Source organism: Chelonia mydas, chromosome 3 (genome assembly GCF_015237465.2).
Source record: "Chelonia mydas isolate rCheMyd1 chromosome 3, rCheMyd1.pri.v2, whole genome shotgun sequence".
Taxonomy (NCBI): domain Eukaryota; kingdom Metazoa; phylum Chordata; order Testudines; family Cheloniidae; genus Chelonia; species Chelonia mydas.
In genome coordinates, this window is record NC_057851.1 from 151,453,755 (window position 1) to 151,481,413 (window position 27,659).

The window sequence follows — 27,659 nt, forward strand, 5'->3', positions numbered from 1 at the left end:
AAAGTGAATGAGCCATAGGCCCCTGGATTCGAAAAGGAAAACTTGGAATATCCAAACATTAATGTGAACGTACCAGAATTCTCCATCGTCCTTATCTTCATAGAGATCTTTCTTATATTCCGCTGGAACTCGATCCCACTGGGGAGAGCTGTGAAAAGCAACAGAACAGCAATCAGCAACGAAGGGTCTGCCTTGGCCTTCATTCAGGGATTCTCAACCTTTTCCATCCCACCATCGCGCTCCCATCTAGCTCCAGGATCTGGCCCAAGAGTGCACATGAAAAGTGATGGATTGAGAGCCTGACTGGTACCCTACATTCAGCCCCAACACAATGGTAGCATTGGCAGCACAGTGTGTTTCCACCCGCAGCCATTGGGAAGTGGTGAAGTTCCCTCCCCCTCCTATTGACAAATTCTGTGAATTTTTTCTGTGAATTTTTCCCAGGTTTTTGTTGAAAAAAACTGAAAAATGTTCAGTTGCCAAAATACTGAAAGAAGTGGGGTGGGTTGTTTTGGTTTTTTGACAAAAATCTGAAAGATTGCTACCAAAAATAGAAAATTTTTGGTGAAAGTTTCCATTTTCCTGAAAAACCTTTTTCCATCAAAAAAACCTTCTTTTGACCAGCTCTACTTCCACCTGTAGGTTTGCCACCTGCTTCACCCCTGCCAGGGGTGGGGGACAGCTGCAGTGAGTGGAATGGTACTTCTGTCTCCATGGACTTAGCCAGTCCTTGGGCTGACTTTTAAACCAGAGAAGTAGCGGCGATGGTTCTGGCTATGTGGACAGCGGTCTGCTGGGAACCAGATTGGGACTGCTACCCATTTCTCACAGGCCCACAACCAGCCATTATGTGGCAATGACTTGCAGCTACTACATTTGAATGGCCATCTAGAAGTGAAAAGTTCTGCATCCCATTTCCAGTTCCCTGCACGTACCCTTTGGTATCCGAATGTTTAGTGAACTACTGAGGCTTTACAGTGATATAACTTCGCAGCGCCCCTGCCACACAGAGACCACGTAAGCCTGTCAGTTATGTTATTTCCAAACAGCAGTTTTATAATTAAGTGATAATTGTATTTTCTGCAGAGCATAAGATAAATAAACAGAGCATGAATCAATAATTTATTGATTTATGCAGTTTACCTTTAAGCATGCTCCACTGAAATTTCAATTATAGCAAGGATTATAGTTCACCCTTCCAAAATGTGGGAAATACTGTCTGAGCAGATAGCTGTTATTCCAGCCTCAAACATGTCTGCATCACCTACTACACTCCCACCGGCCCATCCAGACGTTAAGTGCCAGACTTATTTTCTCAGCGGAGAAGTTATTAGTGTTATCATTCACAGAGAGAAGGAGAATTGTTGTTATTAAACCATAATGTTGTTGTGGCACCTGTACAACTCTCTAGCTAGGAGAACACCAGCTTCAGCCAGCCAAACTGGATTCCCCACTTGATACCTATGTGCAACAAAGTCATCACAGTGTTTCCTCTGGATCATTCTCTTGCATTTGGAGGGGAGGGTGAATCACCAGTGGAGCAACCAGGATGTCTGGCCTGCAAAACCCATTAATCCCTTGAGATCCACACTCCTAGAAGATCCATTCAAGACAAGGACTATGTGAATGGAAGCTCCATGCCCCTGCACTACCTCCAGGCCCCACCCCCGGCTTGGCTTGCAAGCATCCATCCATCCATCAGATCAGTGCTATCATGGCCACTCCCCCTGCTGGCTACTCTCCCTCCACATTTGACATCCTGGAGGGGGAAAGCAGCCCATTTAAAACTGCAGCAGGAGCATTCTGCACTGACATCCTTAGAAAGTTCAGCAGCACACAAGCTGCACAGTATATTGGATGCCTATGGAGCATTAAACAGCAGAAAATTGCATAAGGGCATGTCCAGAACCTGTATTAGGTGGAAACAGCAGCTATCCAATCTGAGATTTACCTGTAGTTATCCACTGTGAAAACTGTTAGCTGAGAGAAAGAGGGATGTCTGAACTAGACCCAGTCAGGAGTAAGTATAAAAATAACATTGCATGTATGTTTTCAATCCCAAATTGGGCTCTTTTGGGAGGTGTTTGCAGATGGAAAAAGGGCTTAAAGCAGATTAATTTAGAGTTGCCTACTCCATTGTAGTCAGCCCTGGATATAGCCTCCTTGCAGTAAACCCACAAAAGCTTCACCCTTCTTATGAGATCAAATCTTTAAAGCCGTACCCATCACTCCAAGGCCCTCTCCATTCCCCGTGACCCCAAGGATTCCAAACTCTGATTATATCTTCCCAGCCATTCTTGTATGGTATCTGTAAAGGAAAAGAATAAAAAGCCAACTGTAATCACAGCCTTCTGTGATCAGGATATACAGTAATACAAGTGCATCTTTCTTAATATACCTTTGAGGACTCATTTAACTCCTGCCCTCATTTGGCTGCAGCTAAAAATCAATGTCTTTTTGCTACATGGTATTAGAAACAAAGCATCAGAGAACACTGCACCCATTTTTCCTTCGCATCGTGAGCAGAGGGCTGACCCAGTCAGAAGCACTGACTGCCTTGCCACATCACATGACTGTCATATGCCCAGGAAAGTGCGACTGTCAGCAAAGCCAATGACTTCGTAGTACAAGGCCACCCACGACTAAAATGTATCTATATGGAGTGGAGAAGATGCACTGCAGCATAATCCTGAGAACAAGGGACTGGGGAACCTGTCGGTCAGGCTATTTATGGTATTTCTAAGATGCCTGTCATCCGGGAATCCAATCCCTGACTCCTGGCTTCTATTCCCAGCTTGGTGTTTCCCGTTAAGGCGGTGAGCTTCTGTGTTCTGCACAAGTTGGAGTATCTGGACTTGAGTCTCTTCTTGCTTTCTCCAGTGTAACTGAGGAGTAACTCCACCAAAGTTGGCAGGGGGTGGGGTAAACTGGTGTAACTGACAGGAGAACCAGACCTTCTGTGTGGCTTCCAATTCTTGTTCAAATACAGAGAGTCCTGGAAGTAATGAAGGCCTGGCTCACTGTGACTAGAACCCCTTCCAAGGCAAAGAGGCATCATTTTCTGGTAGGCGTCAAAGTGCTTTCCAAACACAAAACCTCCCAAACCCCACCCTCCCCCATGAGGTAAGCAAGTATTATTTTCCACCTTGCATAAAAGGGAAACAGAGGCAACAGGAAGTTAAATGACTTGTCTGTGCTCACACAGGAAGTCAGGGATAGAGCTGAGACTAAAAGCCCAAGTTTCCTGACTCTCAGGCCTGTGCTCTAGTCAGCAGCCATGCCGGGACAGCTCCTCCATCGGTGTAAATCTTCGCAGCTCCATTTACTTCAGTGGAGCTAGACCAACTGAGACTCTCACCCTCTCTCTCTCTCTCTCTCTCCATCAAGTGGTCATCAGCAGCATGCTCTCATGCTTCCCCAGCTTCACCTCTACCCGCTCCTCTCCCTCACAGGGCCTGGGGTCATAGCAATCCACCTTTACCCTGGGGCTCACCCTGGAGCCCAGCAACCCCTTGCCTAGATCAGCCCAAGGGATCACTGCTGAGGGAGTCACAAGGGAGGGAGTGACTGGAGCTAGGAATCAAAGCTAGGCCTTTGGCAGTTCAAAGCTGTTAGGACAGCAGGACCAAACGCCCTTCCTGAAGCATGCAGACTCTACTGTGTATGTTTAAAGGGGTCAAACTTGAAAACATTTAGACCAAAAGAAAAAAGAAGGCAAATATAGGACACAATCCCTTTTGCCAAGTGCTTTGAGATCCTGGGATAAAAGCTCTTGTATCATGTAACTTGTGTCCCTCTGTGAATGAGACTTTTCAGTCACTGCTGACGGCCACACCCCAAGAATTAGTCCAGGTCACTGTCTGGCTGTAGTAAGTAATTTGCTTTTCTGGATTATTTTGTTGTGCCAGATTGGTCCATATCCCTTCTAAGTCAATATTAATATTTAGTCAGGGGCGGTTGTGTGTAGGAAGGATAAGCCTAAAAAGACAAAGTAATTTCTTTATCCAGCATGAAACTCTTGACTTTAGGCCACAGTTTGATGCCAGAAGAAGTTTGCTCTTCGATCTGTGAAGTGCAAGCTACATCCCTTGATTACAGAAGATGAAGATGCTACAGCCTCACCCTTGATGGGATTTTATAACCCTTTGTCCCGATTCTTAAAAAAAAAAAAAAATCAACATTTCAAAAAAAACTTAATGGAACAGAAATTGTGAGAAATGTTGATTCACAAGTGTTGAAATCTTTAATTTTGACATTTCAGATTGAAACAAAACATTTTGACATTCCCCAAATCTATATTTTGTTTCAGTTTGTTGAACTGACCCAAAATGCTTCATTTCAAGCCAGTTCAATATTAAACTACATTTTCCCATTATGGCACATTGCCTCCAAGGAGCTGTACTTTGGGTTCCCGAATGTATCAGGCTCCCTGGGTAGACTACATCTCCCATGATGTACTCTGAGACATGTGACTCCCATGATGCACCACACAGAGTTTGGTCAGCAAGAAATCTGTATTGCATTATGGGAGATGTAGTCCTGCAGGGAGTTCAGCCATAAAGAAGAATGTGGGGCCCAAACTACAACTCCCATAAGACAATGCGCTGACAGGAAAATACAGCTTTGTTTTATTAAACTGATTCTAAACATTTCAGATCAGTTCAACAAAATGAAGTATTCTGATTCAGGTAAAACTCAGAGAGAAAAAAATCAAAATTTCTGTAGCAAAATTGAGATTTTTCCCACAGAAAATTTTGGTGGTGCAGAAACTGCATTTTCCAGCTGGAAATTCCTAACCAGCTCTACTACCAGGCCCCCTAACAAACAGAGAGGAACTTTTGCCCCTTCAACAGCTGAATTTCCTCCAAAGTCCCCGACAGTGGCAGCCTTGCCATTCTGTCATATCCTAATCACAGGCATTCCCTTTCCTGAAAGCCATGCATACATCTCACATGTCCCACCCATTATCACATTTTCATTCTCCACCTATCCACTCCCACTCCTCACCCCTACAATTTAGCAGAGTGGAATGGACAAACCATCAGTATAAAGTAGGCTTCTTTTCAAACCTTTCATGTTGTGGCAGCTATCACCAAGATCACAAAGGTCTTGACCATAAAAGCCCCTGTCTGCTGCACAGCAAGGAGCTTAAGCTCTTTTGCACCTTAGTGCAAATGCACATGGCGGCAACATGTGACTCCTAAAAGGCTTAATTATGAGGTGCAGTCCACTGACTGGTAGCAGCCCTCTGCACATGTGCTTCCTTACTGAGGCTGGGTGTAGGTGTAGAATGGGCATGGCTGAGGAGACATGGGCTTAAGTTCCATCCTTACCATGCCAATCTGTTTTTGAGCTACATGCTCCCCTCCTAGGCCTGACTCCTGCAACTCATGAGGAGTAACTTGATAGTCTTACAGCAGTGCTCTCTTTAATGAAGATCAGGTCCCCTGTGTTCTAACCTGGTCATCACTTTTTACCTTGTAACAGTCTGCACCTGCTCTGGGTTCCAGCCCTTAGGGCCAGATTTTCAAAGGTATACAGGTGTCTACAGATGCAAGTAGGCACCTAGTAGGATTTTCAAAAGTGCCCAGGGACCAAACTCCCAAAGGTATTTTAAATACCTTTAAAAATCTGGCCCTTAGTGCCTCTCCCTCCTGACCTTCCTCTAACCTCTGACTGAGTGGAACCTTACAACATAATGCACCATAATTTCCCTTAATTTGATTACCTCTGCTATCCCATCAATAGTTTATAGCCAGGAATTAAATTAACTCATGGACTGAACATACAAGAGTCTCCATGCATTTAATTTGGTTTTGTCTCTTGAAAACCCTGAAGGTTTGCTTAAGGTCTTGCATTTTTGGAACCAGTTACCCTTGGCAGTGTCATTGGCTGTGGGCAACTGAAGCCAGGAGTGTTAACACTGGTCTCTACTCTCCATCACTTTGGTACGTTGCTTGAAAACAGAGAGCTAGCCACATTCCCTTTATTCCACACACAATCCTAAACTGCAGAGATTTGGGGCTCGGTGCAGGAATTACAGGTGAAATTCAATTGCCTCTGTTATGCAGGTGGTCAGACTAGATGATTGTAAGGATCCCTTCTGACCTTAACGTCTCTGAAAGCAACTGTGAGTGGAGCAGCAGTCAGTATGCTAATCAGGAGACAGCCATGGAATACTACAGAAAGAATGATAAGTAGGGAAAAGGTCTCAGTTCTTACTTCTGTAGCCCCAGTCACAGTATAGGCATGGCCTTTTATGAGTCCGTTCTTCAACTCCACGTTACCAACTGATTGCTGAGGAGAGAAAGCACAGCCATGAGCTCCCTGAAAGACTTGCAAACATACGTTTGTTTGCCCCCCAAACTGCTATTTGGTTAGTTTGAGAAAAGAGAAAAACGGAGCTGACTTCACTTAAAACACTACAGCTGAGCTGCGAAGTGCCTGGTGTTTGTTTCCCCTGGTGGCCTGACGCAAATCCAACCAAGTTAATGGAGCTACAAAGGCATCACACTTCTGAAAAGCCCATAAGGATCCAGTGTTGGAGTAGCTTCCACAGCAGGTGCAGTTGTCACAACACCTGGGGTGGGTCATTGGTAGGAACTGACCTAAGCACCAGTCTCTAGTGTAACGCTGACAGACCCCGGTCGTCAGTGGGCAGGATTGAATCTGGGGCCTCTGGAGCTTAGTGCATGAGTCTCTACCACATAAACCAAAAGCCAACTGGCTGTTAGCTAAGGCTGTAGAGCAAATTCAATAATCTCTCTCCCTTTTTAGGTTTCAGAGTAGCAGCCGTGATAGTCTGTATCCGCAAAAAGAAAAGGAGTACTTGTGGCACCTTAGAGACTAACAAATTTATTTGAGCATAAGCTTTCGCCACAAGAACTCCTTTTCTCTCTTTTTAAGTGGTCTCGGTGCCCCTAGATGGGACAGAACACCACAGACAGAAGGTGTGTGGGTGACATACTTCCCTTAGCTGAGGAAGTGCGTCCCGAGCTTCGGAGTCTTCCCAGTTGAAATCCTGGACGAGCCCCCACTTGTAACGCCAACAGACCCCAGTTGCCTGCGGGCGGGATTGAACCGCGGACCTCTGGAGCTTAGAGCATGAGCCTGTACCACATAAGCTAAAAGCCAGCTGGCTGTTAGCTCAGGCTGTAGAGCAAACTCATCTCTCTCCCTCTCCCTCTCTCCCACTAGCTGGGACAGAACACCACACCCAGAAGGTGTGTGGGTTACACTAGCACTTGAACTAAAGGGGTAATTCAGTTAGTGGGTAGCAGCAGTTGGCAGCTATCATTTAGTGAACCAAACACTAGAGGTGGCATGACACACATTTTGCCAGTGCACTGCACAGTCTATATAAATCCATGGAAGTCTCTTTGCAGCACACCAGCGGACAACATGAGTGTTTTTATGATGGCCCCTATCAACCCAGCAGCGTCCCATAAAGCAGCGTTATATCTTTCCCTGTATCTCAGAAGTGTGTTTTCAGCCTACAAGGAGCCTGCCTTATTCAAATGCAAACCTGTAATTCTACCAACTGAACTAGCAGCCAATACCCAATAGCTGTCAGCAGCAAACATAGTGGGTGTCTCTCCAAAGACCTCCTTTTGGTCTTCCTGCCCTAGAAACTGATCATCTCAAATTCTGGTCCTGAAGTCATAAGGCCAGGTTCCATGCTGGTGCCAGGGAGTACAGTTCCATTCCAGCGCACTAGGCCCATTACATCTGAGCCTCCGATCAGGAGCTATCAAAAAACAGTTATGGAACCAAGCACCTTTGAGTCAGAAAACTTCCTTTAGGCTTCGTCATCCGCTTTCTATCCAAGTAGCTCAGCCCTTGATTTCTGGCATCATTGCTGATTAGCCCTGTCAAGAGGTCATCCCTTCCACAATGGTGGAGTCCAGGCCAGGATTTAGGGAGAGACTCTTTGGTGATGCTGGGTAGCATAGTCAGTCTGAGAGCTAGGGAAACTTCTGGCCAGCAACCCCAATAATAAAAAAAAACGCCTCTTTATATTCAATACAGCTAAGCTTTATTTCTTCTCTACCACTAGGGACACTACAAGGCCCCTCAGCGAGTATCTGTTGTACAGCGGTAGATATGGATTCCTGGTTTCTTCAAAAAAAAAAAAGTAATATAAATGTGGTAAAAGCAAGAAGACCTGTCCCTCCTGCTTACCCCTCCCGGTATGGTACATCCCATCAGGCATTGTGATCTGGCAGCTGCTTTTGCTATCTCCTGCAGATCAGGAGGAGGTTTCTGTAAAAGAAACTGCACTTGGACTCCACCTGTCAAGTCTACTAGAGCATCGGAAATGTAACCCCAATGCAAATTCTGATAGGAGCCTCACAACCTGCGAAAAAAAAGAAAAGAAAAAAGAAAAAGGGAAATGGATTTGTTTCTATGATCCACCCAAGTAAGCAATGCATAGAGGAAATTAACTCAATGGATGCACATTTAATACTCTCTGTCGTGCATAAACATATTATGAATGTACTACGTGTCATGAGCTGGGGTTGAAATGCACAGGCAGACACAGTGGTAACCCCTAGATTGAATCTGGTCCCTTCAGCACCGGAAGTAGAAACCTCTATCACTTGAGCTAAAGAGGGGTCCCTCTAGCTTTCAGAATCTATGAGGTTGTCTAGACATTGGGATCAGTCAGTGGAGGGAGGCATGATCAAATGTGTGTGCGCGCATGCACATAGACACACACTTGGCTGGTGTGTAACACACAAACAAAGAAGGAAACACACAGAGTGCCAGCATGCACCATTTCAATCCCACTTACGCTCTAAGAAGTGGACTGAGACCATCACTCGTTATGCATCAGCAAGTGACGAGCCATCTGATAGTAACAATGTTTGAGCACTAGGGTTCTCGCAAGGCCATGTTGCAAGCAGGATCTGTGTTTTCTTATCTTGTGCTTTCATTGCAACGGCAAAAAATCTCAAGTTAGACTGTACTGTAGTTAGAGCATGAATATACACATCATTATAAACCACAGTGTACAGTCAATTTCATAAACTGGAGAATCAGAAAATGAAATCCAAGGCTAATTGTATTTTGGACCAATGTCCTTGATGAAAGGAATTTGCCATGTGCGCTGGGGAAAACTTCTCAATAGGAATTGCATAAACAGCAACTCTTGCAATTTCAATTGAACAGAGGTTCAGTTTGCTCTGTAATTAAAATCTCACACTGTGAAGTAGTACCTACTTTGGAGTCAACTTTTATCAAATACATCGTGGCAAAATTCTCCACTTCTGTGTCTCCCAGTTATCATTTTACCATTTGCTTATTCCTTGCTGAATTCATTAAACCACCCAGTATGTGCTTAATGCACTCCCTGTATTATATAGGTAATATACTGACTTAATTTATGTCATAACTCCTACTTGCAGGTCGCAGTGAGTATAACAACCTGCTACTTACTCACAGCTGAGGTGTTCTTCTTTAACTTAAGTAATACAGGACTTTGCTTTTGAGGCTGAGAGTCCAAGGTTCAATCCCCACTGATGACTGTAGTTTTATTCATTATTAGTATTAAGGTAGCAGCTAGAAGCCTCAATTGAGATGGGGGGCCCTTTCTGTGCAAACACTCAATGAGAGACAATCCATGTCCTAAGAAGCTTACAGTCTAAATAGACAAAATGTGGGAGGGAAAACAGAGGTGAAGTGACTTCTCCAAGGCTAAACAGCAGATTGGTAGCTGGCCCAGAAATAGAACCCAGGTCTTCTGAGTCCCATACCAATGTCCTATCCACCGGACCACACTGCCTCTCAAAGAAAAGTGCGTAAGAGAACCAGGGAACTTTAAATCTTCAGTTTAAAATCTACAGTCTTTAGCCTGTAGTATCTGCAAGTATGTCCAGCCACAGTTCATTACATATCCAGTGCTCAGAATATTGTCCATGGTCCTGAACAACACTACACAGGGTACTTTGTCCAAAGCAGCTGGCACAACGTATAGCCACACAAGCATAAGACTCAGCAATGGCAGGAAAGACAGACTTGGCGGGTATATTTACTTGGCATATGCTTTTTCTAGCAGGGATGGCCAGAATTCATTTCTGCTGCGAGGTTGAACAGACAGGTATCTCTCATTGAGAAAAGGCAGCCGGTCATCTATCACCACATCCACCCAGTCTCCAAAATGCCAGAACTGGAAAAACAAAAGAAAAAAAAAACTATTGTAAGAATAAATAGTGCTGCCAAATGACAGTCTCCAGAAATAGCCCAAGAGTGAATGTAAACCATGAATATAAGTAACTTCTTTGCTCTCTCTCATAAGCTATTTTGTACTTTTGCTGTGTACTGTTAAATAGGTGCTGACTTTCATTTCAGAGGTGGCTACCTTTCAGTGGTGAGCCATTTCTGGACACAAAGTGCTCTGGAATTACATGGGATGAAAAGTACATGTAGATGAGTAAGTATTACCATGACTGGACTAAGGCAGATGTTTCAAAAAGGGCAGAAAACTAAGTGTCCAAACAAAGCGGTATGCCTCGCTACTCAGCTCAACATGGAGCTTCTCTTGGTACATCTCGGGGCCAGAGACGCCCTTCACCAAGAGCTAGTCTTTGGATAGTCCATTCCCTCTCTTTCCTGTGTCTGAAACCTCTCTAGATCTAGATCTTTCTAAACTTTGACATGGGTTGTATTGGACAGGCAGAACACAGTTGGGGCTATTATCCATCAGCTTGACAAATGAAAAGGAGGCAATTGGCCACTTCAACAGCTGGACAGAACAGGTGTTCTTCTGACTGATCCAGCTGGCGAGTGATCAGCGGGGAATGAACTAATGGAACTGTTGCTAAAGTCATTAGCAAACTAATGTAGTGCAGCAGGGCTTTGATATCACAACTGGACAAATCCATACCTGTTGTAATGCTAAGGACTTCCGTGCTGTTATGCCAGGGATAAATTTATCCCAGTATGGCTATATTTCCATGGCTCAGTGAGCAAAAATTACAGGGATGCATTGTTCCATTTAAACAGTATTGCTATTTGCAGTGGGTACCCTCAGTGGCAAACTAGCTTGGGGTTCTAAATGGAAAGCAGGTTTGATCTTTCTCCCTAGTCTTTCTCAACGCAAATCTTTCATTTAGTTTAGGTTGAAGATAGATGAGGAGTAGTGTTTTAGATTTTGCAAAAGTAAAACCAGGATTGGTATTACTCAGAGCAATGGAACATAAGGAATAGCAAGAACATTCTAGTACAAAGATCTGTTACTCTGTGGGAATAGTCTCGCAAGAGAAACTGTGTATGCTCCTTTGCTAGCACCATCTTTTTTGAAGCTGGACAAAGTAAAAGAGAATGCACTTGAAAACAGTTTTGCATTGGGTATGGGGAAAGGACAAGATGATCTAATGGTTCTTTCCATCTTTAGTTTCTGGGACTTTGTGATACTCCAGTGATACCCTCTTATGCTAACTCCTCTAAGGACAGATCATATGATACTTGCCCTTCACCAGTGGTGAGCTGGAGCCGGTTCGCACCGGTTTGCTAGAACCGGTTGTTAAATTTAGAAGCCCTTTTGGAACCGGTTGTTCCACGAGGGACAACCGGTTCTAAAAGGGCTTCTAAATTTAACCGGCCAAAAGTGATGCCTTAGGCACCGACTCCATGGGTGCACCGCAAAATTCAGGGGTGCTTGGATCTGGAGTTGTAGTTCAGAACCATCCGAACTCTCCACCCAAACAAGGTGGAGCAAAATCACTACAGCACATAGTACATACCCGGAAATGAAAAATCCCAGCATAATTCTCTTTGAATCCTTGGTCCTTTGGCATAACATTTTCCAGAAATTGCCTCTGTAATGTCAAAGATCCCAGGGCAGCCAGAACCCAGCAATCACCTTCAGGGAGACAAGTAACAAACCAGATGCAATTACACGTATTGCCTCATGATCTCCTTCTGCCTTGCTAGGGTCTGTATCTTTCTTACACTTTTCTTTAGGAAACAGGGTTACTGCAGAAGGACTGGGAGAACCAGTTTGGATAAAATAAAAATGTGGGCAGACTGTCGAGACTCAGACACACTTGGCCTCAGGGCCTCCATCCACCCATTCAGGTCGGTTTCTATACTGCACCCATCTCTATCATATCTGACTGCCATGAAGGAAGAGGGAGCCAAAGGCCCTGTGCGGAGGCACTTAGGCATCATACAGAAGCTCCTTCCCTTTGTGGGTATTCTAGTTCTATAGGATAGGAAGTGGTGCAGGCAACTGCCAGACCCTGAGTTGGATGAGCCATTTGATGACAGTGCAATTTCTTCAAGAGGAAGACTCTTGTTACTCTCAAAAGGAAACATGATCGGGGGGTGGCCGGGAAGGGATGGAGCTACAGCAGGACAGAGACAGGTACCTGGATCAGAAAAGCTGGTCAGTCGTGACAATAAAAAGAGAAGAGCGTGGAAAAGAAAAGCTGAGAGTCACCAGAAAAGGACTTCAGGGTCACGAGGCCAAATCCAACTCTGATAAAAGATGGCACACAATGGGAGTTGTACCCACTTTACATAAGGGTTGAATTTGACCCATAGAACTTCATTTTCTATCTGGTCTGGGTCTACCCTTCTGCATCCATTCTTCTGCAGGATGATGGGAGCCAGTGAGACATCAAAGTGCCTTGGCCCAAAGGCGCTGTAAAAGACAATGGTATTTAATATCTGGGACGGATTCTCTGTGGATTTGTGAGTGTGTGCACTAAACCAAACCAAGCTCTCAGACAGCAGCAAAGGAAAGGACTCCGGTCTACAGCTCAGGCTGGCTACCCCCTGAAACAGAACTTTGATCTTACCTATTTCTCCTTGAACAATATCAAATCTGCTAACACCATCCACGATTAAATGGGGATTTTTCTCGATCATCTGAAAAAGAGGGAAAGCAAAGTCCATTGTGAGTATCCAACACTTACCAGCAGTGCATCCTACACAGCTATAGAGCCTCTCTTACGTCACTTTCAACTGATTCCCTATGAGGTCATTATGTGCTACCTCACCATAGTGGTGTTTTATGTATTTGAAATTCATGACTGTTTAAAAGCAGTGATGGGAGAACTGCAAAACCTGTGGAGAACCGCAAAACCTGTGCTGCTTCACACAGGCATCCAAAAGTTCAGATGCTTCTCAGAGGTATAGTCCAGATGAACGATGTAGTGCTAGTATAGTACTTTGCAAAGAGAAAGCACTATACAAATGCTAAGTATTGTTATTTTTATTATCATCCTCCAAGCCTCCTGGCCAGAAATCAGCTCGCTGCACCCACAGTGCCCCCTGGAGACTGAGAAAAGGACCTTGGAGCTCTCCACATGCAGACGGAAATGAGAGACTCAGGCTTTCCTTCCCTAAACCATGCTGCCTTTCACAAGGGAGGAAGAATTATGGTCTCCCTGGTCTGACATCCACAGCCATTCTGCCTTCCACTGGAAGTGGGGGAAGACTTTCTATTTAAGTCACGATTTGAGGACTCCAGTAACTCAGGCAGTGGTTAGGGGTCTATTACAGGAGTGGGTGGGTGAGGTTCTGTGGCCTGCGATGTGCAGGAGTTCAGACTAGATGATCATGATGGTCCCTTCTGGCCTTAGAGTCTGCGAGGTTCTTTAACGCCTTCATCACCATGACATCTGGACACTGAGCAGCTCCAACAAATCATGCTGTTTCCTTGAGTTGGGGAGTGGATGCCCATCCTTTGGAGAAGGAGAACTTTACATCTTCCAATCTAGTAATCAAAAGGTAGGGGGACTTGGGATCAGTCCAAGGGAAAAGGGACTTGGGCCTGGGGGTGTCTTTCTGTAGATAGGGCCTCAGAAAGCTCAGATCATTGGCTAGGCATCCAGATTTTGGCTAGGCATCCAGATTTCTATAGGCTTTTCCAGACTAAACCTCTGAGCCTTTTGTTATTCACACATCTCTAATTTAGATCTGGCTGGGCTGTTTTGCATCATTTCTGTTAATGAAGCTATGGACACAAGGCTTATTTTCTGTGGACCAAATTCCAAAGTCCTTACTGTTGATTTTTCACTCAAGCCTTACTCAGGCAGAAGCTTCCCTGAATTCAATAAGAGTTCTGTCTGGATGATTAAAGAGCAAAAGCCTCTAAATTCAACCCTGCATGCCTAATTTTTTAAAAATGTTGTATAAGTCCAAAATCAAAGCTTGGTGCAAGACAAGGGGGCATGGAATCACCATTGCTTTTCATCATGTTTTTAAACTAGACATTAAGAATGTTAGACAAATAGACACTGGATAAGCTAGAGTTAAGATTCTTAGCTTATGCAGATAACATCGTACAACTGTCAGCCACATTTGAATTAATGAGGATACTCTTTGCTACCTTGGAAGACTGAAATGCAGTCGGCTTGCACTGACAGTAAATGCTAAGAAGACAAAGTGGTTACAAGTTGAAAAAGGGACAATCCATGAAGTGTTGAAATGAAGCAATGGTGAAGTCGTAGAACAAGTAAAATCTTATGTGTACCTAGGAAGCTCAATCAGTGGGGACGGTCCATCAAGGATGAGGTTAAGAGGAGATGTCCCTTAACTACAAGGGCTGCACAGAAACTGACAAAATCATGGACTGATAAAAACATTCCATTTGGTACCAAAGTGAAAATTTATCAAACCCAGTGTACTAACAGTATTACTCTATGAATTGGAACCAGCTGCATTAAATGAAAGAGACATCAGACAGCTGGAGGCTGTAGAGATGAGAGGGCGTTTTTGAACTACTGAAGGTATAAAGGGGAATGATTTTAAGACAAAGTTATCAGGCGAGTTGCATGTGAAACGAGGGTACAGAATTGGCTACAACCGAAAAGATTATGATAGTGGGGCCCAGCAGAAGACAAGCAGATGACAGGATGCCTAGGAAAATAATGCAAACACAACTGAAGTCAGTCCGACAATGAGGCTGACCATTGATTAGATGGCGGGATATCATATGCAGGGACATGACCAGGCTGGGCTTACTGGAGGAACAAACCATGGACAGCAGTGAATGGCAATGCTGTACCACTCCCTGTGTCTGTAAAAATACTTTGGGATTAAAGAGATAATTGCATGGGATTTAGTATTTATAGTAGGAAAATGCTCATTTAAATATTTCTCTGGGTCTTCTGTACGAGTGACCCTTGTAATATCTGCCGGTTGAGTCAAATATTTTACACCTCTTGTGACTTGTTGTTTGCTTAGGCATGTTCATTTGCCTCTGCATTTAGGACTGAACACCATTTCAAAACAGACTGTCTGTTTTGAAATGGTGTTTAATCCTAAATGCAGAAGCAAATGAACATGCCTAAGCAAACAAGACACAAGAGGTGTAAAATATTTGACAACTGGGGTAAGGAAAATAGTTTAGCAGCTCTTCTTTAAGCTGGGGTGGATGCTCCCTCCCACCCACTTGATTTGACAACCCTCTGCACAAACCGGAGACTAGCAGCTGACGTGACTCATGTGGCTGGGTGAGTTGAACTCCAGGAGATGTGTCAGCTTCCTGAAACGTTTTCATGGTGACTGAAACCACCCAGTAGCCCACTAAAAGTTTATCAAACTTGTGGTACAAAGCAGCTCTTCCCAAGCAATGAATGGTGCATGGCACCAGTACTGGTGATTCAAGCTCTTGTGGATAATCCCCCAGGCTCTTCTAATAGCGAGACTCTCTGCAGAGTCACAGAACACTGTGGGCGCCCTCCCCGCATTCAAGAGCATGTGCATTAGTCCGCTGGCTGGGCATCACAAGACCTGGGCTCTATTCCCAGCTCTGCTATTAGCCTGCTGTGTGACCTTGGGCAAATCTCATTTCTTTCCCCCTCCATCTCCCCTCCCGCTCTTTGTCTATCTGCATTGTAAGCTGTTCACGGAAGGGACTGTCTCTCCGAGTACGTGTTTGCATAGCGCCTAGCACAATGGGGCCCCAGTGCTCTACTGGGAGACCAAGAACCATAATTAAAAATAACCATAAGTTATAACCATTGTATTGTTTCCCCCTTCCCCATTTTTGCCATGAGGGGCCGTGGCGTGGCGGCATAATCCTAATTGTGGAGTCTAGGCAGCTTTGGGATTTGTTACAGATCATTGCTTGTACACCACATACAAGCAAGTGAAATAAACAGGTATAGATATGGGTATGAAACTGCTGGAAAGCCTTTTCTTTGGTTCCAATGAAATGGACTGAGTGTTGTTGGAGAGTACAGTAGCAGAGCTTACACTAACACTGGAGCCAGAAAGCCCACGAGAAGACTAGAGATGATATGAGCATGTTATGGAGATTCACTCTGAAACTGACCCATTGGATTTAGCAGCAGATTTCAGTGCAGCCCACTGAGATGTCAGAATACTTGGGTCTCAAGTGAGAATTCAGCTGACTTATTAGGGATGCTTCTCGCTCAGAGACAACCAGTAATTCTCTATCCAAACAAAGACACTGTACGAAAACAGCCCAACCTACATGCCTTAGTCATGTTTGTAGATGGGTTAGTAAATGTCGCACAAAATAAACAAAAGCAAAAAAAATACTCTAAAAATAAAACCCACCCAACACTGATTCAGCTTTAACTCCAATTTGGTATGCTCTCTAGGAATCTAACTTAGAATATTGCATAAACAGAAGAGATCACTTCTTCCAGGGTGCTTGAGTTACAGTATATGTCCTCACCTCCCTTCACAGTTATGGTGTTACACCTACCGGTGCATGGTGTAGGAGAGGCAGGATGGTCTAGTGGTTAGGGTACTACCCAGGGACTCAGAAACCTGGATTCAATTCTCTGTTCTGCCACAGACTTCCCATGTCTCCTTGTTCAAGTCACTTAGTCTCTTTGTGCCTGAGTACCCCATCTGTAAAGTGGGGAATCAGCACTCCCCAGAGGGAGTCAGGAAAATAAATGCATGAAAGATTGTGAGGCTCTCAAACAATATGTTAATAAAGGGCTTATAAGTACCATAGATGGGTGGGGTACGGATTTTGTGCTATTCTCATAGGTGTTTTAGAAAAGCTACATGTAGGAGGAAGGGAAGACTGAATAGAGAAGTAGAGAGACCTCTGGTGCATTAGCTTTGCAAGGTTAGTGAGAGTCTATCAACAGCAGCAAAGCAGGTGCTCATAATGGACCTCGGAGAGGAAACTGATGCTTCCCTTTGGAATAATAGCAGCCTCTTTCAGCTCGCAACTGTGTCCCCAGAGGTCAAAACCTGAGAGTGAGGTTGTGATGACAGAGTTAGCAATTCCGAGTAAAGCCAGAGTGGAGCTTTCTTGGGGGCTAAAGTGAAACTGACAGTATCAGAAAGATTATTGCAAAATGTGGCAAGGCACACAATCATTTCCAAGCAAACCACACAGACGTCACAATCCACCAGCACAAGAAATGCTGAAGCTACACAGATATTTTTAAATACAGTGATGATGAGTGTATGTAACTAGGATGAGTGGTTGGTTGACTGTTGAAATAGGGATGTAGGGAGGTTTGGATCCACTCATCAACAGTAACTCCATTCATACTTCTTGTGGTACTTGCACTAGTAGTGTTCACCCTCTGCTCCTTATCTTTGCACTCCACCTGAGTTTTATATTGACTCCCAAAGTCCTCAGTCCAGATAAATTCAGGGTCTGCAGAGCAGCTGCTCCTCCTATCTGGATTTTATAGGCTAAACTGGGTATCTCCTTCCATCTCCTCATGTGCAGCTGTAGCTACATTATTATGATGCTAAGCCAGATGGGAACAAGAAAATAACTCCAGAGACAAACACCATGCAAATGATCACCAGCGGTGCAAAGAGAGGAACACAGATCTATCTCCTATGCAAACACATCCAAAGGATGCTGTGGAAGAGTTGTGAAAAGGGTCATTCCTCAACTCTTCCAGAATACTTTAGACTCCCCTAAGACCAGTTTCCTTTGTTTACTGTTACATCTTTCCCTTCTATTTCCAACTCAGCTTCCCATCAACCTGCACTTAGGACGGAAGAATCCCATGCACTGCTACAGGCTGGGGACCAACTGGCTATGCGGCAGTTCTGCAGAAAAAGACCTGGGGATTATAGTGGATGAGAAGCTGGATATGAGTCAACACTGTGCCCTTGTTGCCAAGAAGGTGAACGGCATATTGGGCTGCTTTAGTAGGAGCATTGCCAGCAGATTGAGGGAAGTGATTATTCCCCTCTATTCAACACTGGTGAGGCCACATCTGGAGTATTGCATCCAGTTTTGGGCCCCCCACTACAGAAAGGATGTGGACAAATTGGAGAGAGTCCAGCGGAGGACAATGAAAATTATTAGGGGGCTGGGGCACATGATTTATGAGGAGAGGCTCAGGGAACTGGTCTTGTTTAGTCTGCAGCAGAGAAGAGTGAGGGGGGATATGATAGCAGCCTTCAACTACCTGAAAGGGGGTTCCAAAGAGGATGGAGCTAGGCTGTTCTCAATGGTGGCAGATGACAGAACAAGGACCAATGGTCTCAAATTGTAGTGGAGGAGGTCTAGGTTGGACATTAGGAAAAACTATTTCACTAGGAGGGTGGTGAAGCACTGGAATGGGTTACCTAGGGAGGTGGTGGAATCTCCATCCTTAGAGGTTTTTAAGGCCCGGCTTGACAATGCCCTGGCTGGGATGATTTATTTGGGGTTGATCCTGCTTTGAGCAAGGGATCGGACTAGATGACTTCCGGAGGTCTCTTCCATCCCTAATCTTCTATGGTTCTATGAACCTCTGTTGTTGTTCTTCATTGCGCTGCTGGGTCAAGGGCTTGAGCCAAAGTCCTTTGGAGTCATTGTATTGATGGAAGGCCAAATTCTCCTCTTAGCTACAAGGATGTTAATCCAGAGTAAGATCATTGCCTTTAATAGAGTTACTCTGGATTTAGACCATTGTAAATGGCTCTGAGATCGTAAACTCCTTGGGGCAGGGTCCTTGTCTACCACTATGTTTATAAAGTGCCATGCAGACCAATGCTGCAATATATAATAAATTACTACTACTAATCGCTATCTTGGAATAAGCCTAGAGAGCAGCCACTTAGCCGGGGAAGAATTTGGTAGTTCGCATGCTAGCCTGGGACTTGGGAGACCCTGCTCATTGCAGGCTCTGTGTAAACTCTGGCAAGTCACTTAATATTCAGATCGAGAGTGAGTCAGTTTCCCAAAAAAGAACGGCAAGAGGGGAATAACAGTACTTCCCTAGCTCACAGGACAAAGATTGGGAGGTGCTCAGATATTAAAGTAAGTACCAGAGAGCGGGTATGTTGTAGAAAGAATTACTGCCAAATAACCACAGAAACAAAATAAGACTCTGCCCACCCCCCTCCTCCACATAGATATTTACCTGGCTGTTTGGATTGCTCAGTTCAAGGTCCAAAAAGATTGAAAACAGCAAACAGAGTGAGTAAATATAGTGTTATTAATCAAAGTCTAATGACAACACATCAACCACACATGTAAGCTTGTGTCAGAACATAGCTTCAGCTCTTAGAAGAGGTCTTAAATCCTGTACTTGTGTTAGCTGTGGGAGTTCACTACATAGATTACACTCCTATTTAGTAAGCAGAGAGGTCAGTGAGATATGCAACCCACTAATACAGAGGTATTTAAATACATCAACTCTTCACTTTTGTTTTTGTTCCAAATCTAGAGTCTCCAATGTGATTTTTTTGGCTGTACCCCATTTTTCTTTATGGACAGGCAGCCAAGGCTAGAGGAATAAGCTATACCCACAAAACACTTATACCAGTATAACCGCATCTATGGTAGGAGAGTTTTGCCAGTATAGCTATTCTGGCAAAAATTCTGAGCATAGACAAATCCATCATGTGGCTTCCTCAGTCCAGAGATCAACTGAGTCCGAAATCTCAGTCTGATTCAATCAGCTTGAATAGGCAAAGATGCCTCTTGTGTGAAAAAATCACAAGGTGGACATGCTGTTTCCACATCATCGAGCTGTTATTTCAGGCACATGAAAATACTGAGTAGGATCTTACGGCTCCACACCTTTGTGACCCTCCAAAAAATACCCAAGCTAGGAACAGTCCAGCAGCCTCTGCTCGCACCAGAAGGCAGCCCTGTAGGGTGACTGAATGACAGGTAGCACCTAGTAGCTGCAGTCCTTGTCACTGTTTATTTCCCAGGAGCGTGGGGCATCTCAAATTAGACTCAGAATTCCTGAATTCTTCTTTTGTGCATGGCGGTGGGGAGGACGTGGTGGGTATTTTATTTCTTCGGGTTATCGTGCAGCAGTATTAGGGCCACATTTTTAAGGTGGCTTCAAACCAGTCTTTGCTTTTGTGCCTGGATAAATGCCCCCCAAAAGCTACAGGCACGCTGCTAGATGGTCGTAGGGATTGTGAACATTAATATTGCCGGCTTCATTATTTGTAGCCCCAATCTGACTTTACAGGAACTAGAACTGTGGCCATGGTAGAAGTGGTCTCTGGGTGTGAATGTAGCTAGCCGCTGAGGCCTCAACCTGGAAATTCCAGGAAATAAATTATATCTGTGCCCGGTGCAGAATGCTGATAGTAATAATAATAATAATAAAAAAAAAATTAACGGGCAGAGTGTTTCTTAACGAAGGTGGCACTTTATTTAGGAAGAGGTTGGGAAAGCTAATGCTGTGGTAAGCCCTGTATACACAACGAGCGAAACAAGTCATCAGTAACTTAAACCAAGAGGCTACATGGTTCAGGCAGCAGGGCTGGGCCCAACCCCCAGAGTGCTCAGCATAGCAGCAGCAGTTAGCCAGGGATCAGTGAGACCTGGGTGTGTTGCCATGCCCACAATGCAGCACCTCTGCCCCGGTTCTCAGTCAGCAGTCTTTGTCCAGGTCAGCCTCCAGCCTGGGGGTTTGCTCTGTGTTACATGCCAAGGAGTGACTCGTTCCCACTTGGACCTACCTCCCCCCTTGCAAGAGTCCTCTGGCACAGGGAGGCAGGCTACGGGAGAGAAGTCCCATAGGCGTCTTTGTTCCCAGAGGGCCACAGGCACCATCTGGAGGCTGGGCTGGTGTGACCAGAGAAAACCTGAGTCACCCATTTTAAATGATCCTTTTAACCTGAAACCTACTTATCACCACAGAGCTAGTACTGATAACCACATACGTCTCTCACTGCCACCCTGAGCCACCAAGACAACCCTTCCACCCATTTGCTGGGTCTTATCTCACAGTAGGGCCAAACTCCAAAGCCCTAACTAATGCTGCCTGGCGCCTTTCTTCGTGAACGTGGGACTGCATGTGGAGTAAGGTGCTACTCACCCTGAGTTAATCTGACCAGGGCCGGCCCACAACATTTTGGCACCTGAGGCAGGGAGCTCAAACGACGCCCCCATGCCCCCTCGCTTGGGCCAAAACTTTGAAGGCTCACCGTGAATATTTGTGTCTATGTATCTCAGGAGAGCTCCTTCCTGCTTAGATAGAAAAGCTTCCTTTGCTCTCTTTCTTTTTCTGAATGCTGCCCCAGAGGGGCGTTTTCTTCTTTCACTCAGGACTTCTGTTCTGTGCCAGCTATAGTGGCTCTCAACACTCAATTGAAGGGGACAAATAAGCAGGCTGGTAGCAGGGCTTGAGTAAGGGAAGATATCAGCGTCTTAAGGGCCTAACTGGCTCCTACTACTTCAGTTGACTGCCTGTTCTCCGCAAGTGGGTTCAGGGAAGCAGCAGGAAACAGGAAGCTCCCTGAGAAGCTGGTGTTAATCAGTCCAGGCTCCTGAGGGTGCCAGAGAGGTACATAAGCGGCTTCTCCTCTCTCTCCCTGCAGCTCCTGCTGCTTTCTGTTATTCCCTCTCACCTTTTCTCCTGCCTGCCTGTTATGTCTCTTGTGCCCTCCTTCCTCCAGCACAGCGCTCCACCATCTCTGTGCATCTAGAGCAGAGAGAATACATATGCACCAGCAGCAGACACAATTTTCTGTACTCTGGGTCCTAGTGGCACCCCCCCCAGTCTGGCACCTGAGGCAGCTGCCTCAGTTCACTTCATCGTAAGGCCAGCCCTGAATCTGACCATTAGATTGCTCTTTCGGGGCAAGGATTGTCTTTAAATGTGTTTGCACAATGCCTAGCACAGGAGGGCCCTGATTCTGAATGCGGCCTCAAGAGTTGGCTACAATACAAGTGATACAAACTAATAGAGAGGCAGCATGCTTCAGTGAATAGAAGATCAGCCTGAGAGTCAGGAGACATGGGTTCTTTTCTGGCTCTGCAACTGACTCACTGTGTGTCCTTGGGCAAGTCAGTTCACCTCGCTGTGCTTCAGTTTCTCTACCCACCCTTGTCTGGCTTCTCCATTCAGATTGCATACTCTTCCTGGCAAGGATGGACTTGAGTGAGATGTTTGTGCCGTGCCTAGCACAGTGCGATCTTGATCTCTATTGCAGCATCCTGGCACTACTGCAGTATAATGATTACACACACACACACACACACTCACTCACTCTCTCTCTCTCCATCAGGGATCGGCAGCCTTTGGCACGCTGCCCACCAGGGTAAGCCCCCTGGTGGCCAGGCCAGTTTGTTTACCTGCTGCATCCGCAGGTTCGGCCGATCACGGCTCCCACTGGCTGCAGATCGCCGCTCCAGGCAGCGGCGCGGCCCGAGGGATGTGCTGGCTGCCCTTCCCACAGCCCCCATTGGCCTGGGACGGTGAACCGTGGACAGTGGAAGCCGCAATTGTCTGAACCTGTGGACGCAGCAGGTAAACAAACCGGCCTGGCCCACCAGGGGGCTTACCCTGGCAGGCCATGTGCCAAAGATTGCCGATCCCTGCTCTACAGTAAAAGAATGTTTTTAAGATTGCAAAGTCAAACACTCAGAAATCAGAAAATGCCAGAATTAAGGTTGCCTGTGCAATCTTGATTTAGCCTCTGTCATAAATATAAAGGGAAGGGTAATCACCTTTAAAATCCCTCCTGGACAGAGGAAAAATCCTTTCACCTGTAAAGGGTTAAGAAGTTAAAGGTAACCTCACTGGCACCTGACCAAAATGACCAATGAGGAGACAAGATACTTTCAAAAGCTGGGAGGAGGGAATAAAACAAAGGGTCTGTGTCTGTCTGTGTGATGCTTTTGCCGGGGATAGAACAGGAATGGAGTCTTAGAACTTAGTAAGTAATCTAGCTAGGTATGTGTTAGATTATGATTTCTTTAAATGGCTGAGAAAATAGCTGTGCTGAATAGAATGAATACTCCTGTCTGTGTCTTTTTTGTAACTTAAGGTTTTGCCTAGAGGGATTCTCTATGTTTTGAATCTAATTACCCCTGTAAGGTATTTACCATCCTGATTTTACAGAGGTGATTCTTTTTTACTTCTATTAAAAGTCTTCTTGTAAGAAAACTGAATGCTTTTTCATTGTTCTAAGATCTAAGGGTTTGGGTCTGTGGTCACCTATGCAAATCGATGAGGATTTTTACCAAACCTTCCCCAGGAAGTGGGGTGCAAGGGTTGGGAGGATTTTGGGGGGAAAGACGTTTCCAAACAATGTTTTCTCAGGAACCCAGATAAAGTTTGGTGGTGGCAGTGGAAGTCCAAGGGCAAAGGGTAAAATAGTTTGTACCTTGGGGAAGTTTTAACCTAAGCTGGTAAAAGTAAGCTTAGGAGGTTTTCATGCAGGTCCCCACATCTGTACCCTAGAGTTCAGAGTGGGGAAGGAACCATGACAGCCTCTTTGTGCATGTGAATTATACTTAGGGCTGTGCAAATAACTGAATTTGCCTGAACCAAAACAAACCAAAACAAAAATTTTGTTTTGGATTAACCTAAAATAACTTCTTCTCCTTCTTTTTTTTTTTTTTTTTTCAAAATGAACCCTCCCCCAACATTAATTTGGTGTTGAACAACATTCTTTTGTTTTACCGAAATGATTTTGTGGGAGGGATCCCATTTCTTTTCAATTACATTTAGGCAAATTTCAAAATGAAACATTGTCTGAAAATGAAAAAAACAAAATGTTTCATTTAAAAATGAAATATTCCAACTTTTTTAAATTTATTTTTTATTTTTTCAGCCAAAACTATTTGCCAAATTCAACATGAATTGGTTCATAATTTTGGTTAATCTGAAACAACGTTTTTGGTGAATAAAATATTCATCCAATTTTTTTCGTCCAGCTGTAATTATGAGAGAGTCTGTAATGAGATAATCACATACTATTTTTCCCACAGGATCCCTGCCTACTTCAGTATTAATCACCCCTAGCTATAATAACAGTGCTTGAAATTGCACATGCAGAACATGTGAACACACAGTTTTGCAGGTGCAAATAACAGCACACACCTCTCTGTGGGCACAAAACCAGAGGCTGGGTCTGAAAACATGGCCCTTAATCTTCACAGCTACTGTTCAAGTGCAGCTACTACACAATCAAGAAAAGCAACAATAAAAATGACATCGTGGTGCTCCCAATCTATTCCCCCTCAAGGACTCCTATATCAAACTGGTTCACTTTACAAGTCAAAACAAGTTTTCTCTAACTGTCACCACTGCCTGGTGTCTGAAAATCAAGCTGTTTTCTTTCTGCTTTGCACATTAGCACCAGATATGAAGATCCCAGACTCTGAATGTAATTGGCAATACTCTTGATGATGCACAGGGTAAAATAGAAGGCAGCTTGCTCCTCAGCTCCTACATTGGATCTGGAACACTGACAGCAGTAAAAACGATCTGTCACTTAAATAACCAGATACTATGTGACTCAGAAGATGCAGAATGAGGAGAGAAGAATAGGACCAAGGTGCTATTTTTCTTTGCCGTCAGATTTCTAACCAGAAATTAAATGTCAGGGGGAGCTAAGAAAAGTGGTTGAGAAAATACAGCAGGGGTGGACAAACTTTTTGGCCCGAGGGCCACATCGGGGTGCGAAACTGTATGGAGGGCTGGGTAGGGAAGGCTGGGCCTCCCCAAACAGCCTGACTCCCGCCCCCTATTCGCCCCCTCCCACTTCACACTCCCTGACCCATTCAACCCCCCCTGCTCCTTGTCCCCTAACTTCCCCCTCCTGGGACCCCCCACCCCAAACCGCCCCCCTGGGACCCCACCCCCTATCCAACCCCCCCCGCTCCCTGTCTCCTGACTGCCCCAAACCCTATCCACACCCCCACCCCCTGACAGGCCCCCCGGGACTCCCACACCCTATCCAACCCCCCCCCCCCCGACCTCTGACTGCCCCAGAACCTCTGCCCCATCCAACCGCCCCCTGCTCCCTGTCCCCTGACTGCCCCCAGGACCCCCCGCCCCTAACCGCTCCCTGTCTGCCCCCTGGGACCCTCTACCCAACCCCCCCACCGCCGCACACGCACGCTGCCACCGCCCCCTTACCATGCAGCTCAGAGTGGCAGGAACTCGTAGCCCCGCTGCCCGTGCAGCATCATAACTACATGGGAGGGGGAACGGGGGGGGATAGGGGGGCAAACCTCCTGGGCCAGGAGCTCAGGGGCTGGGCAGGACAGTCCCACGGGCCGGATGTGGCCCGCGGGCCGTAGTTTGCCCACCTCTGAAATACAGTCATGGGACAAATTTGCTGCAAGAGGTGCAGCTCTACTGGGTGACAGAAAGATGTGTTCAGTTGTACACTAGTCCTGCCTGGGGAAGTGGTAAAGGTCCCATTGCTTGGGACTTTTTAAAAAGCAGGCTGGACAAACCACTAGAAAATGGGCGCTAGGGGCAATCCTGCAATTGGCTTGGGGATAGGAATGGAGAACAGGCTGTTTCCATTTCTACAGTCTGTGATACTCGGGACCAAATCCTAAAAAGTGTTGTCAGTGTCAGACCCCGGTACAACCCCGGTGACTCCCTTACCCATCTGTAGGAGAAGCAGAAGTAGGCTTGAAGAGAGCCTGAGCGCATAGATATCTAGGTTAGAGGAAAAGGGGAGGGTCTAATTTACACCATTCCCTACATCTGGCCCTATGACTTCAGTGGAGTTGTAACCAGAATTTGGCCCCGTGGCTTTGCAGAACTAGGGCTGATTGCAAAGCTTTCCCTCAAGATTTTAGGGAATGACAGTGCAAGCTGACCAATGATCTGAATCTGTGCCTTAAAAGTGAGAGAATGGGCCAGATCTCAGCTGATGTAATCAAGGGTCACTCAGCGGAAGTCAGTGGAGCCACATCAATTTGCATCAGCTGAGGATCTGATCTGATACACTTAAAAAAACCCTAAATAAATGAAAACTTCAGCTTAAATGATTTCTATTGACGTCTACTAATTTAAAAGCAGGCAGGAAGGTTTTCGGGGCCGAGAGGAGGTTGTGGTATAAATTGAAAGGATGGCAGGTCACCATCCCATGGGGCTTTGGGACAAATACTTGTAATTAAGTGGTTCAGGCTAAGGGCAGGATTGTGGCTGATCCCCGCACAGGTGTAATGTGAGTGGACACATACCAGGAACACCGTCCCTTAGTGCCCTTTCACAAGGGCTGGCTGTGATCTCAGTCCCTGTGCTCGCCTGCTCATTGCCCCCATGCGCTGGCCAGTGGAGAAGCACACGTTTCACCCCCTCACCCTCTAATGGAGACGTAACACCAGGCGCCCTCCCCCACAGGCCTGGGAGCCTTGGTCTGTCCGTAAGACGCAATGCTTCCCAGTGCTTCCCTCGAGTCAGCATAGCTGGGCACAGCCCTCCACAGAGGGAGGTAGCTAACAGCCATGAGATAAATCAAAGCTGTTGTCTTTTTACACCCAGGAAATCAGCTTCGCAATTGAAAGCCATCAGGAGGAACTCACCGTTGGTCTTTTCCACTGTAGGTGGCTCAGCTTGTCTGCTGAGAGCAGATTGGGACCAATGGAACTGACATGTGCTGGGAAGGTGTCATCTTCAAACAGCAGGCCTCGGCTCAGGCAGTACTCTCTCAGGAGGGTGAAATCCTGATTGTTAAATTTCTGTGGGCTCTGAAGGCTTCCAATCCTCCCCTTGGTTTGCCAGCCTCGTTCTAGCTTCTGATACGGGCTAGGGGCAGGCATCATCATGCCTCTATCCTGTGAAGGAGAAAAAGTGTCAGCCATTGTTAATGGCCACTTCTGAAACACTGCCTTCCAAGCACACAGGGAGTGCCCAGACAGGATTCTGGAGCAGCTACTCACAGAAGGAGGTAGTCGTGACAAAATCCTTCCTAGCTGGAAATGCCTGGGGAAAGAGAAGTGGTAAAAATGCCACCAGGTTTATCTTAAACCAGCACTGCCATTGCTTCAGATTCAATTATAAGTCTTCCTGAGCAAACTGTCTGGGAAACACTGCACTACTATATAGGTAATATAATAGAACATGGGGTGGGGTGGACGGACAACAAGGGAGGGAAGGGAATGTTGCTGTTGGGAGGGTGTTACAGAAGAAGCTATGGTAACCTAAGACATTTGTAGTGGGCCCAAAAAACAGTCTCAGCTGTTGATTACTTTTGTGCATTGTGTATTTTTGTGGGAGTTTACTTTTATTTTCTGAGCTCCTTGGACTCATTTTTGAATGCTTGGTGGCATAGTCCACATTCAGATGCATACGGCTCCACCACTCACTGAGCTGCTGAGAGCGCTAACCAAAACAAACACCCCCTCCAGCCATTGCCCTGTCTCGGGGTCTGGTGCAAAGTCCGTTGGTGTTAATGGAAAGACTTTCAGGGATGGCTTTGTCTTAGGATCAATTTCTCAAATAACTAGGAGGCAAAAATCCCGCCCTAAATTGAAATCTGCATTT

At 45.6% G+C, this 27,659-nt stretch overlaps 1 protein-coding gene and 1 long non-coding RNA gene across 2 annotated transcripts in view; one reads left to right on the forward strand and one right to left on the reverse strand.

Annotated features, from left to right (window-relative positions):
• Positions 1–27,659, reverse strand: part of CAPN13 (calpain 13) — a 64,484-nt gene that overhangs the window by 27,471 nt on the left and 9,354 nt on the right. Inside the window, 8 exon segments of the mRNA XM_043543541.1 lie at positions 74–148; positions 2,223–2,308; positions 6,223–6,297; positions 8,182–8,356; positions 10,035–10,168; positions 11,745–11,863; positions 12,804–12,873; positions 26,699–26,950. Of these exon segments, the coding sequence (XP_043399476.1) occupies positions 74–148; positions 2,223–2,308; positions 6,223–6,297; positions 8,182–8,356; positions 10,035–10,168; positions 11,745–11,863; positions 12,804–12,873; positions 26,699–26,941 (977 nt within the window). The 5' untranslated portion in view covers positions 26,942–26,950.
• Positions 23,049–24,835, forward strand: LOC122465163. Its single transcript, XR_006289784.1, has 3 exons — positions 23,049–23,082; positions 23,983–24,050; positions 24,140–24,835. It is a non-coding gene; the product is annotated as an uncharacterized LOC122465163 (long non-coding RNA).